This window comes from Nicotiana tomentosiformis, chromosome 3 (genome assembly GCF_000390325.3).
Source record: "Nicotiana tomentosiformis chromosome 3, ASM39032v3, whole genome shotgun sequence".
NCBI lineage: Eukaryota > Viridiplantae > Streptophyta > Magnoliopsida > Solanales > Solanaceae > Nicotiana > Nicotiana tomentosiformis.
This window is the reverse complement of record NC_090814.1, coordinates 94,075,856-94,090,399: the sequence shown is the minus strand read 5'-3', so window position 1 is coordinate 94,090,399 and position 14,544 is coordinate 94,075,856. Positions and strand designations below refer to the sequence as shown.

General features: G+C 34.1%; 1 protein-coding gene and 1 long non-coding RNA gene across 2 annotated transcripts in view; one reads left to right on the top strand and one right to left on the bottom strand.

Annotated features, from left to right (window-relative positions):
- The window catches only part of LOC138908782 (uncharacterized), a 165,269-nt gene that overhangs the window by 99,032 nt on the left and 51,693 nt on the right, over nt 1-14,544 (bottom strand). The gene's annotated exons all lie outside the window — the stretch shown is intronic.
- LOC104115819 (GRF1-interacting factor 3-like) lies at nt 5,265-8,706 on the top strand. The gene is made up of 4 exons (XM_009626539.4): nt 5,265-5,604; nt 5,699-5,775; nt 7,994-8,078; nt 8,151-8,706. Exons 1-4 carry the CDS (start codon nt 5,515-5,517, stop codon nt 8,502-8,504), a joined length of 606 nt encoding a protein of 201 aa, XP_009624834.1. The 5' UTR covers nt 5,265-5,514; the 3' UTR covers nt 8,505-8,706.

Sequence of the window (14,544 nt, the reverse complement as noted above, 5' to 3'; positions counted from 1 at the left end):
CTTTCGTTAGTATACTCTTGTGCCATGTTCTAAAATATCCCATTAATCTCTAATGATATTGTCTTTATTTTCTTGGAAAATTCAGACTTACACAAAAGAATTCTCAGTGAAGAACTTGGTTCATCAAGATTACATGGTATGTACTCTCCACTCCGCATATTTTGAAATAATTGTATTTCGATCATGATAAAAAAAAAAAAAAAGAGTCCCATTTAATCCCAATCTCCCTCAATATTTATCCGTTACTAACGAACCAGTTTCACCCAAAAGGAGTCCCACGTGCCATAATTGCCTAGATTTTAGGGAAGAGTCCAACGTCTTTTCAAACTGACTTTCCTAGTTTGATTAGACTTCTGAACTTCTAAAAAGCTAATGTTACCCATTTAAACTCTCCTATTTAAATTGATTAGGCCTTACCCATTTCTTCACTTCTAATTTTACAGCCTCTAAAAATCCTTTCTATCTTCTCTCATCTCTTCTACACATACATCTCCTCTACACACAACAATGGCAAACTCTTCTAAAAATCCATCTTCACTGCCCAAAAAAACATCACCTACACCTTTTATCACACTTTTAACCACACCCACCTCTAAGAAAGGAAGGCTCAAGATGCTTGCTCGTAAAGTAGTCGATGGCAGGGAACAAACCAAGAAAGAAAATGAGAAATTGAAAAAACAAGCCAAGCAGAAGAACTCCAAAAATCTGAAGAATCCTTTAAGTCTGCTACTGAGGGAGAAAAAATTATTTCATCTGAAACAGAACAGGTAACTTCTGGTCTCAATATTACTTCTGATGTCATTACTGAAGTGGGTGAAATTTGGAGAACAGATTTGTTCTGGTTGGTACTATTGCTGGGGTAGAGACCACTGAGTCTGAAAGAATTGGTGGTAACAATAAAAAGGAAAAAGAAAAATAGAGTGAGGGCGTTCAAGGACATCTAAGAGGAAAGGGTAAAGAAGGAGTGGTTGAATCTTCACCTACTCTTGTAGGGTTGACTGAGGAAACATGGGATATGGTGTTATGGAGTGAGGAAGCTGTTGAGGAAGAAGAAAGTTAGAGAGAAGAAGGGAGTAGTGGGTCAGGTGATGCAAGTGCAGCTGAGGGGCTGGTTAGGTTGAGGAAGAGGTTCCAAGAACCTGTTCCATCTGTGCAAGAACCCCTTGAAGACTTATTGAAACAAGTGTCTGACAACTACTTCCCGAAGAAGAAGAAAAATTCAGGAGTTAAAATCCCTAGAACTGCTAGGGCACACAAGAAGAGAAAGGCTGTATCTTCTATCCCTGTAGAGACTCCTCCTACAAGAGGAAGAGATACAAGGAGTCAGAAGAGGTAGAGTGAGGCTGAACTTGAAAGAGCCTTAGAAGAGAGTAAAAGAAAAGCTGCTGCAAAAGGAAAGAAGAAAGTGAGTGAGTCTGTTGAGGCAATTGAGATTGAGGAGATGGACCTGGTTCTTCATGATGAAGAGGAGGCAGATGAGGTGGAGGTTGTGACTCCAAAGGAAAAGAAAATAAAGACTTTTAAAAAGAATTCTTCTTCAAAGACTGTTGATGCAGAGCCTTCTACCTTGGCAAAAAGAACCAGGTCTACCAGGAAATCTAAGAAAGTGCAAATAGTGGAAGAAGAAGAAAGTGAAGAAAAAGAGGAAACTGATGAAGATTTGGACAAGATAGTGAAGTTTGGCTAAAGAACCATCTTAAAGGGTAGACTCTTCAGGGACTTGGAGGAGGAAGGGATGATGATGATGCTGGAGAAGCTAGAACTTCGGGGCTGGAAGGACATGGTCCTTTAGATAGAAGGAAGACTAGCCAGAGCTAAGATTGTGGAGTTCATGGCTAACTGTGAAATCAAGAATGGCAAGGTCACTAGTGTAGTGAAAGGGGTGACTATGAGCTTTGACGACAAGGAACTAAGAGAGATTCTAGGAGTACCTGCTGAAGGGTACAATGATTACAAAAATCTGAAATAGCCAAGCCTAGAAAATCTACCTACCTCCCATGCCATTACAAGGAAATTTGCTGACAATAAGTTAGAGCTACAGCCCAAGGTTGTGTACAAAAGTGAGATGAAGCATGCCCACAAATTGCGCTTTGAATTTGTCAACAAGGTTGTGTTGCCCAGGCAGGAAAGAAGGCACATCACCACCTTCATGGACATGGTCCTTATGGAGTGTCCGGATTGTGTGAGGCAGATCAATTGGCCGGGGTTTATCATCCAGCTCCTTGATAGGGTTCTAACTTATACCAAAACTCACGTCATACCCTATGGATTCATTCTCACTGTTGTGCTTGCTCACTTCAAGTTTCCCCTCAAGAAATAGGATGTTAGCATAAGCAAAGATCATTTTGGGGCCAACACATTGACTGCATGTGACTACGAAGTTCATATTGCTCCCAAAGAACCTGGTTCATCCAAGAGGGTGCATGTGAATAGCAAAGTGAGAGCCTTGATGAATGAGAGTGGGGCTAAGGATGCTGAGATTGAGAGGCTGAAGAGGAGGCTTGCAGAAGTAGAAACTGAGAGGGATGCTCTCGGGACTGAGCTTATAAAGGAAAAGGAGAAGAATGAAGACATTCTTCATGACATGTTGAAACTGTTTCAGGGCAGAAACCAAGAACCTGGTCCTTCCTAGCCTTAAACCCTTCCTATCCTAGTTAGAAAACCAGTGACCCGAATGGAATATTTTTTGTATCTTTATGCTTATGGTGTAATACTTTTATTTCCTTCTATGCTTTGTGGATAACTCTTATCAATGATAATCAACTGCTTTTGCTCTAATTGTTTGTTAATATTTCTTAGATGGCTAATATCCTTAGATTGATAAATGATACTTGACTTCACGATTGCATTTGAAATAGCCTAAATGGCCATGAGTAAGATCTGATAAAATCTGGCTATCTAACAAAATTATGCAACTTTTCGATGATGCCAAAAGGGGAAAGATAGGTTGTGCTTTTTACTTTGGACTATGATGTTTATAACCTAATGAACCTGGTCCTTGATGATTTGTGATCTCTAACATTGTGTTTTTATTGAGCTGAGTTGAAACAAGTTTCATGCTTATGAAAAGCACAGAGTTTATCATCATCAAAAGGGAGAATTTGTTGGCATAAGTAAGTTTTGATGATTGACAAAATAAATACATGCATGAACCAGGTCCATACACAGTATACACAGGGCATAAGCGGATTCAAGCACAAGGCATGCACGTGAAGGAGATAAGCATAAGTAGTTAAATATGATATCTCCTGAACGAAAAGGTTGCATAATTGATAAGGAGTAGGACTCCTTACTCGAATAGAACTCTATCCTAGATAAGGGTGGAGTTAGAAGTTTAAGATAACTAGAACTCTTCTACCAAGGAAGAGTATAGCATTAGAACTCTAGTTATTTCCTATTCTACTAACTCTATATATGTCAGTTTGTTCTCTTTTACAGGCACGCACAAACGCTGAAGTTAAACGAGAGTTGAAAGCAAAATAACAAGGCATTTTACAAGCAATTCCTGTGTGATTCGAGTGTGCGAACCTAAAGCTACATGAACCAGATAAAAGAACTAGTTCCAAGTGTCTGTCTTTTATTCTAGTTTCATTGTAGTAGGGCTTTTAAGTTGTACTTTTCAGCTTTCTCTAGAAGCATTTGTACTATGTACTCTGAGTGTATTGTTCAAGTTAGCGTTAACTTGAAATTGTTGCAACAGTCTGAGGTTGGTTGCCACAAAGGGTTAGAGGTAATTCTTAGGTTTACAAGAGTTTTGTAAATGCTGTTTTTGGCTCAGTGATTTAGTGAAGTATTGAAAAAAATCCTGCTGGGTAGTAGGTCGTGGTTTTTTCACCTTTTGAGCCAGGTATTTTCCACGTAAAAATACCTGTATTCTTTACTTTCTGCATTTATTATTCTGCAACTGTAGTATAAGGAACACATAGAAGAACCATGTCCTTCTATAATATGTGCACGCGAAAAATTGGAGACCAACATAAATCACCCCACTCTTGTGTGATATTGAAGTATAAAACATCACTTCTACACACACACACACAGAGAGAGAGAGAGAGAGAGAGAGAGAGAGAGAGAGAGAGAGAGAGAGAGAGAGAGAGAGAGAGAGAGTCGAGATTGATCAAATTACAGTGCAATTGTATGAGAAGATGAAGCTAGGTCGAGTAAGAATTTGGGTTCCATATTTAATGGGCCTGGACCGGATATAGTTCTAGATGGACTGTAATCCATGTTATTTGGGCGTGTTCTTTCTCGTCTTTCACACCTGGGCAGACTTACAAATAGGGTGATTTGCACAAATAACATCTTTCGTTGCCACCGCTTAGATTTTGACCCAGTTAAATATATTTTTGTTGAGAAAATAGCTTTCCTAATTAAATTTGGAAGCACGCTCCTTCATAGGAGAATTTTGGTCAAAAATCCCAGTGATCACCATAATATGCTTATGATGGCCAAATCCTAACATAAGGATGTTAATAAACTAATATATTCTTTAACATAGCCAAAAAATAAACACCTGACCCGCAGAAGGTCACTCCGGATAAATTCTTGTTTTAAATAAGTAGGTAAGTTATAATTGTGATATATTCTTTAAGCATGTACTACTTTAAATATTTTTTGCAACGACAAAACATACACTTTCATTAAATATCAAATTAACCTTGTTTTCTTAACGGTTGAAAATAACTACTATTACCTTAAGTTGTGGAAAAATAAAATTTAACTTTGAAGTGCTGTAATTAAAAGCTTCGAGGGATGTATCACATAAAACTACTAGGATTACATGATAGATATAAAGTCATAATTTATTCCAAAATGTTCATCCAAAGTAATGTTTTAAAATTATCATTGAATGTACTCTTTGGTCATTGTTTTGTTTATAGTTATTCACTAATAAAAGGTCTAGCACCATTCTTTATTTGAACGGAGCTCCAACGTGCACTGAGAAACTTTGAACCCTATAAAATTTTTAACACAATAAATTTTGTATGTCAAAATATCTCGTGAAAAAATTAAAATTCATTTCTTATTTTTAATTTTTTTTGGAAATTGTTAATTTATGTATTAAACCAAAGGAAAAATATGTGATGGGTACTTTTACAGCTTGTTTGGACGGTTGTTACCTATTGTATTGTATCGTATTGTTACTTTAAATATAATATTTATTTTGATTGTTACTTAAATTTTATTGTATAATATTCGCAATTGTCTTTATTATATCGGGGGTCACGGGGTACAAATTGCACATACGATTCTTTGGTTGTACTAAATTTACAATTTGGCGTTTTCGGCCGTAACTGCCGCCTTGGTCTTGCAAATTTGTCCTTAATAATTGAGGTTCTTATTCCGTAAATAATATATTTCGGTATTTAAAAATCAAATTGCTCTCTTTTTCTTTTAATCAAATTTTCCTTTTACTTTGTCGTCATAGCCCTCTTCTTCTCATTTAAGCTTTATCTTAGGGTTTCTTGAAACACATTTCTAGAACCTTCAGATTTTTTTTTTCCAAGGCAAAAAATGCAACAGCAGCAGCAACTACAACCCCCAGTCTTGAACTCTGCTCCTCCACTGCCTCTGAATGCTATCACCACTGAGCAGATTCAAAAGGTACATCTTTTTTCCCCCTCTCTTTTTTATAATTTTTAATTTGGGCTGCAATATATTCTCTCTGTTACCTTTTTTTTTTTTTACTTGACCACAGTTCTTAGATGAGAACAAAAATTTGATTCTTGCCATACTGGAAAACCAGAATCTTGGAAAACTCTCAGAATGTGCCCAGTAAGTTAAAAAAAATTTAATACTACATTTTTTTTAGAGTTGAGATTTATGTGCATTTTGTAATGACATTATCAGTTTTGTGTATCTAACATTTCAAGGTGGCTCTTTTTTTTTCTTTTTTTTTTGTCATGTTGTTTTCTTATTTGCTAGATAATCTCTTTTAATAGTTCAAGTATGGTACTTTATTTGATTTTTCTTTTCTTAATTGCAAGTTTTGTGGCTTGATTTTGAGGGTCTATAGATTGCCGCCCTAAAGATGATTTGGTTTTCCACTTGTAAAGCCCCAAACTGCAATTAAAATTAAAGAGCCTAGAGGCAAAGGAATTTGATTTATATGTCTATTTTGGAAGCTCATGTCCTCGTCATGAAACATTTGAAGTGTTGTTTTGGAGTTGGCTGCACTAAAGTGTGATCAGTGTGTTTAAGTATTTTGACTCGGAGATTGTTTTTGTAGTTTTCTTAAGTTTTTTCTGTTTTTCAAATATCAAAATCTATCCCTATTTCAGTTCCAAGAGCTAAATGTTTTGCTAAAAGAAAGAGCTCTATAATTAAAATAAAGTGGGAATAGCATTGCTCTGGGTTTAGAAACGGTAACATTCACACAGGAAAAGAGTGTGGCCTTAGAAGTTAGAAGTCTCAAAACAGCAATGAGAAAATCCATCTTTGAGCTTGCAATATAATTTGTAAGACCACAAAGTACTCAGCAATTGGCAGAGAAAGAGAATGGGTCAGAACTGATGAATGGAAATAGAAATGCAAGAATAGCCGGTGATTCCAGATATGGAATGGCTGAAACTTAAGGAGGTCAAAAATGTTTTAGGCATCTCGTGGAGGTTGATGAGGAAAAGGCGAAGGAACTAATGAAGCAAGTATAATGGAGAAGGTAAGAGATAGTGAACCAAAAGGTTAGGAAAAACAGAAGCAACAAATAATAGTGGGAACTTTAAAGGTTTGAATGCAGTTTCCGGACAGAAAAGATCCTAATAGAAAACCAAATGCAGGGAACAAATTGTTTTTGGACGTATAAGCTAGGAGATAGTTCTATATGATGTTATAGAATAGATAGGGTGAATGGCTCAGGTATATGTAGCCTGTAGTTTGCTAGCTGTGTATATTAGTCTTGCACTCGCTGCAACTTTTCTAACAAAAATTTATATATTAGTCTTGCACTCGCTGCAAGCTTTTCTAACAAAACTTTACTTTCAAAATGAGAAAATTGGTAATGAGAAAAGTACTCTTGACCTAGGTTAGTTACTTTCGGAGTAAAATTATGAAAAGTTGCTCGAGGTAAATTGCTCAGGCATCCAGACTTGTAACTTAAGTTTATTATAGAAGAAACACCAGTATGTGAATCGATACCTACAGTACCAAAAGCATAGGGGAAATATATTCTGCAGAGGCTATAGTTGATGTATTCTGCAGGATGTTGCTGCATGAAGAAATTAATTAATGTTGTCCAAGTTTTGTTAGACCACTCAGCTTACTGGATTATCCATCCTAGCCACTCAGGACGTATTCTAGTGAAAGGATATTCATAAATTCCAAAATGACGTTATATGTAAATGGAGTATCCCATGATAACGCTTGATGACTTCTTCACATTTGCCCAAGCCTTGGTAGGCATAGTACTTATATCTGTGTTGGTGGGAGGTAGTAAGTACCCAGAGAATTAGTTGAGCCTGTCGAGATGCGTGCAAGCTGGTCATGACACAACCGTGATTAAGACATGCCATTGGAATTGCAATCATTCTCTACTTTCCGTTTAGTTCTGTGTCAGAAAATGCATTTTGTATTCTTGTTCAATCATGAGCCTTTTTTCGTGAGACATGTTTTAGAAGTTGATTTGGCTTGTTCAGAAGGTGAGCGCGTAGCCCTTCCTTGAAGTTGAATCGGGAAAAATGTGCAGTGTTGGCCACAGAAATATGATTGGCTAATTGCATATTCACTTTCTATCTTAAGAACTCTGTTTGCTTTGCATCAGCAATTCTCAAGTTAAAGTATTGTTTTGCACTATTAAAAGTTGATTTTGCTTGTTTAGAAGGCGAGCGGGTTCTTAGCCTTTCCTTGAAGTTGGATCAGGAAAAATGTGTACTGTTGCCAAGAGGAATATAATTGCATATTCACTTTCTTCTATCTTATGGAGTGTGTTCGCTTTGCATCGTGAAATCTCATGTCAAAGTATTGTTTTGTGCTATTAAAAGTAACTATTATGTTATAGGTATCAAGCCTTGCTTCAAAAGAATTTGATGTATTTAGCTGCTATTGCTGATGCCCAACCACAACAATCAGCAGCAACCTCACAGGTGGATTAGATGTTTGATTTAGTGTTTTCTCGTGAATTTACTTGTCATTCCCTAATATATAAGTAGCTGCAGGCTCCATCCACTACCCAACCCGGAAGCCAGATGCAGCAAACACAGGCTGCTCTGCAACAGCAACCGCAACAGCAACCAGGCGTCCCTATTTCCAAACTGCCTTTCCAACTCAACGCCCTTCCATCCCAGGAGCAGCAACAGCAAATGCTCCACTTTCAGCAGCAGCAACAATTCCAAGGCCAATATGGCTTTGGACCTACTGCCAACAATGCAATGCATCAACTTATGCAACCTGGATTAAACAGCTCAGGAACTCTGGATGCACGAGGAAATAAGCAAGGGAACTTAGAAGGTAATCCTAGTGACGGGCTTGGAAAATCAGCTGCAAGACATGTTAACAGTGAGAGAGAATAGGCTTTTAATATCAAATGATTATGCACCCTATTTTATGTTTGTAGGTATGTTTGATAAGGATGTTTTAAACTAAGGAACACCTAAAATTATGTCATCAGAGGCAATCACGGCAAAGCTTTGTTATAGTTTTTTAAGTCTTGAACTATTGGCATATAAGAAAGCTTCACTTTAATATGATTGCATGGATCTTTTGACATCTGAATTCATTTTTCTAATTTTCTCTTTGCTTAATGCTTAGTGACTATCTTCTTAAACAAAGATTTCAGAGCTAATAGCTAGTACAACCTGCCTTAGTGTTGTGAACCATTCTCTTAACTATCACTTTTATCGTATTTTATATGGGGCTGTTCGACTGAGCATAATGACTAAGAATCAAAGCTGACTTGTGTGAAAGTTTGGCTACTCAAGCAAGTTTTTAAACAAAAATTAATTTGCTAGCAAAATTGTGAAAGAGATACTATACGGTGATTTAAGGTGACGTGTACTGTTATCAAAACTACAATGATGATTAAATTTAATACGTCTTTTGAAATTTCAGACGAATAAGCTGTCTCCTTAAAGTTTTCTGAGACAATTGTGCATTACTTCATCCTCGAAAATCTATTGGTTTTCAAATAGGCAGAATGGCTTCCCGGCCATTTAAGCTTGTAGGGTTTTTAAAAGCCGATACATGAACTTTCGACTTTACCATTTGAACACTCGAACTCATTTTTTCGGTAACTAATAAACATGTTTGATCATTGACCATGCCCATGTGGCATCAGTTGGTCCTAATCAGCAGGCCGCGTGAGGAACACGACGCACAGGAGCATGAAAGTCCCTTCCCTACACCCAATGGTACAAAATGGGTTGTATTTAAGTGTCTTCTTATTCATTCCTTCTAAAATACCCTATTCCTCTAATTTTTAATATCTGAAACTCCATTCCTCCATTTTGTAAAATTTGAAGCTCCATTTCTTATTTTTTATTTCTTTTTCCGGACCGTGAAAATGATGGAATCGAAAAGATACAAACGAACCTTCAGATCATATAACATCACTGGAATCGAAAGCACGGACCAAACAAAGTTCGATCAGAATGTGATTAACATATAATAAACAAAAACAAAAAAATGGGTGATAATTGATTTTGGAAGGGGGTGAGTGATTGTTAGCCCATTGGTAACCCAGGTTTAACAGGGGAGGGTTTGGTTAGAGAGGGGTTAAAATGAGGGGAGGGGGGTCGGTCTATGGAATAAAAGAGGGGATCCCGAACTGTTGGGTTAAAGTTTTCGCGGCCTTGACGTGTAAGACATACATTGGTTTTGCTGTACGTATGTGTATGTGTAATACACGTGCGCATGGTCAATGATCAGATGTGTTTATTAGTTACCGAAAAAATGAGTTCGAGTGTTCAAATAAGAAAGTTGAAAGTTTATGTATCGGCTTTTAAAAACCTTACAAGTTTAAGTGGCTAGGAAGCTATTCTGCCTTTCAAATATACACGCAATACCATTTAATCGCCTTGAAATTTAAGCATTAATTTGACTTTTGTATTATTTGGGATGGTGGACTAAAGGATGATTGAAGTTCACATTTAATCAAGTAGATGCATTCAAAATTTTAAGGTTCGTGAAAATTGTGCAAATATATTTACCCATTGTTAAATGTATGGTGTCAAATTTTCAGAATGTTGATGAAAGAGTGAAAGACTCCTTATTTATAAGTATAGAAATAATATTCTCTCCTTAGATAAAGTTATAATCTATTCTATATCACTAATCCATTACTAAATTACCCATTAAAAGTTGAGTGACCAATTTGCCCTTCAATTTAATACTATTTCTATAATTTTTGGCACTAAAAAGTAAATATACCTTTCAATAAAATATAATGTAATTAAAATAAAACAAGATAAATTAATTCATACTTGGCCGGCTACAACACTCACTTACTACGTCTTATTCAAGGCGTTGGAATTTCTTTCATATTCCAACAGTTATTGCAACCTTTAGAATACCAATTTAATGTTTTGAAGTTCTTTTCAGCTTTCTACAATAATTATAAAATTGAACTAATATTATTTGGAAAGATCAAGTAACTATGCATATACGATGTATATCACCCGTTCTGATCCCTTATTTATTTGTTAAATCATATTCACACATAAAAAGTGGGAAACTAAGTCAATTAAGCAATTGTTCCTTCTGTCAAGCAGTTATCAATTTTTAAAAAATTGTTCTGCAAATTTAGCATATTTACTCATCATCTGCAACACATAAATCCAAACTACAAGTGCCAAATCAAGTAATTTGATTTTTTTTCAGTTACTTTCTATGAGTGTTTTGCTAATTATATAGATATTTAACGATATTTTTCCTTGTTATACTTCAGTGTAAAAGTTCTTGGATAATTTAATTTATAAAAGAAAGTTTTGAGAAACCCATGAAAGATGCTCCATCAAAAAATTTAATCTGTTTGTGGTGCATTCTATTGCTTTTCTTCTATTTTTTCCGTTGGTTCTTTGAACCTTATTAAATAATTTAATTACTATAATATCATTCAAATTCTGTTTCTTTCTCTTTCCTTTTTTGTCTTTTTATTTTTCATTATATGATTTGGTGTCTATAGCTTTGTTTTGTTACCCTTTGAGATGCATGGATACATCACTTATTTGCATGAATTTGCATTTCATTAATTTTTCGTAAATTTATACATATGGTATATTTCATCTGAATATATATGTCATTATACTCTTAGGGAAAAAGTTGGTGGTTGGCTTGACATTTTAGTCGATAATAACCTTTAGCAAGCTCTTTTTTGAAGTAATAATCTAATAATTAATGTTTATTATGCATTCTAAATTAATGGTATGGTTCTTTATTTTAATACTTCACCTTATTCTTTCATTTTACAGACATTTTTATGAATTATCTTAGACAAAAGGGAGAATAATAAGTCATTCACCTAGCAGAATTTCAATAGTCAATTACCAAGTATTCAGAATGTTTATGGCGTTAAATAGACACCCTTTCTTTCTCTCTTTTAAACTTTTTTTAGCATTACAAGAATAGTGCAAAATCCATGAAAAAATTTCTGGGGATATAAAAAAATATTCATTGGTAATTAGTTTTCCGCGAATTTTCCTACCAAAAGAAAAAAATCGATTTAGAAATCTTCGTACCTAATATTTTCAAATGTTTTAACCTTTTATGTAATCATATGATTATTAACTTATTTCATTTTATAGTCATCTTTATAAATTCACTTTAGACAAAAAGAAGAAAAATAATCAATTTCAAGTGAATTTCAACAAACAATATACCAAGTATTCATAATGTTTTAAGGTTAACCGTTCTCATTCTCATAATTGAACTGAAACCTTATTCCTTCTTTGATAGATTATTATATCCGTCGAATAGGTTCGACGTTGATCAATTTGAGCTTATATTCTTCCTTTTAAAAATGCCATGTTACTAATTTGAGCTTATTCTTTTTTTCGTATATTAAACCGGCTTAATAAGTTCACCATTAATCAAATTGAGCATATATTCTTTCTTTTCAAGTTTTCTATCACACACATTTTTTAACTTTATCTATTTTACTTTAATAACATTTGTAGTAATTGATCTAGTTATTATAAAACGGGAACCCTTTAAATAAAAATTTAAATTACTAAAATGCCCTTCTAAATAATCTAATTACCATATTTATAAAAACAAAAACAAAAAATAAAGCCTGCCAACGGTCCCAACCAAGGGTTCATAACTTCATACCCTTTCACTAATGATCACAACCATTCCCAAGTTTCACTAAGAGTTCCTATTTTTAGTTTCTAATCGGTGCTCCCTTTTCAAAAAAGAAGAGAAAAATTGTTGCTTAGATTTTCAAAATGAGAACAAAGCCTTAATTACTGTTGATGGCATTTTCTCTCTGTATTTATTTTGGACGGGATTGTCTTGAAACCAAAACAGGTATTATCATATTTAACTCATTATTTCTTCTTATTCATTCTGGTATTTAGATACTTTATCTAATATTTTTCAATAACACTATTTATTTATTTTGAAAGATAGAAATCATACACATATTGCCCTGAAAAAACAAAAGAGATATATCTATAAAAGGATGTCTATCCACATGATTGTACTGATATAAACAAAAGCAAATTGTTGAATGTAACTTTTTATTTTACGCAAAAACTTTATACTGGATTTATATACATTTGCTATCATTTTCCTTAATTTTTCTTTACATCTCTTTCATAAACAACTCTTCGAGCATATCACATAAAAGGAAAAAGAAGTACAAGAAACTCATGAATTGGCCATGAGAAAGCTCAATTAGAGGATGATAATATGCTAGGTAGAAAGTGAAGAAAGGGAGGAAGAAAAGAAAAATAAGAGAAATTAGAAGGGATAAATTATTGAGCATGGAAAAGAGGTTTGGGAAGCTGTTGAAGAGATATATGCTATCGGAAATCATGTGTTTTTTTATTCAACTCTCATCTCCCTTTTTATAATACACAATATTGGCATTTACATTTTGTTCTAAGGGAATTTAAGAAAAGAATATGTTTACAAAATTATTTAAACAATATATATATACACACACACAAAAATAAAAAATTAGTCAAAATACGATACTTTTATGCTAAATACAAATATGTTGATAGAATTGTTACAAAGAAATCAAAATAAGAGACGTAAATATAATAGAGTATACGTCAAGAAAAGTTAGTATTAAGAAGTTAAATCTAGAGGGAGGTTACGAAATTATCCCTATTAAAATATTACCGATTTTTTATTAGAAGCCGACAACCAGGAGAAGATTAAGAATTTAAGCAACCATGAAAATGGTCTTCAAATAGGTAAGTATTTTTTAGAGGTTAGAACTACGCACTCATATTTATTTATTTTTGATATTTTTCACATAATTATAATTTTCATCATCCTTTGCTATCAAGAAATATTTCATTACTACTCACTAGATCTTTTGGTACACTTAATCACTACATATCATTTAATAATGTTATTGTCACCATGTACTCTATATGTAAAGGCTATTGTTTCATGGCATTGATGAAGAAATCTTATGCATCTTTATAAGTTCAAACATATGTACTCAATTTGACCTCGATAAATAAGTTACCACACAACAATTCACATTGATCATTAACAGAACTTATAATTTTTTCTTTCATGTATAATATTTACTATAATTATTATTTTAATAATATTGGTATTACTTATAGAATAGTATACTACATAACTCGATAAACACGTGCAACGCACGTACGACGAAACTAGTAAAAAAAAAAAGGAATAAGGATGTGCATGTTACTTATAACAACAACAAAAAAATAATAATAATAACAACAACAACAACAACAACAATAACAACAACAACGCTTTTCAATCACATTTGTGCCAAACGGATATCATGGAAAGAGTACTCCAATATATCCTTTCCTCATCTCCACTCTCTTCATTTTAGTTTTCTTTTTTTTTATTATTTTGAATTCAAAGTGGAAGTAAATTCCATTTGAACCCCCCCCCCCCCCTCCAACCTTTATTTGGTTGGAAAACAATAACTTCTCCACCTATTGAATGGTAAATATGACCTCCTTGAACAACATTTTCCGGTGAGGTTTATGTTTGACCAAAAAATATAACTCTTGGTTTAAATAATTAAATTTATGTGATAATGGGTTAAACCTAGTTAATAATAATATTTCTAGATGTGACTTCCGAAAGCGTGATTACCGTCAAATAGATCTGGTAAGAAAGTAATAACAGCATGCAATAATTATTCCAAAAAGTATGAGCAATAATGTAGCATTTAATGACAATGAATAACAATAAATGACATTCAAGTAAATAGGATGACTGATTCACCCAATAAAGGATGAACTAGACGGTTGTTCCACCTGACAATGATGAGTGACAAATAAATTCTCGAATATTCGAATTATTCTCGGATCTAATGGACGAAAAGTATGGAATAATATAGACAAGAATCTTGATGAAAAGATAGTGTTTGTATCTTAGTAAGAGAGAGAG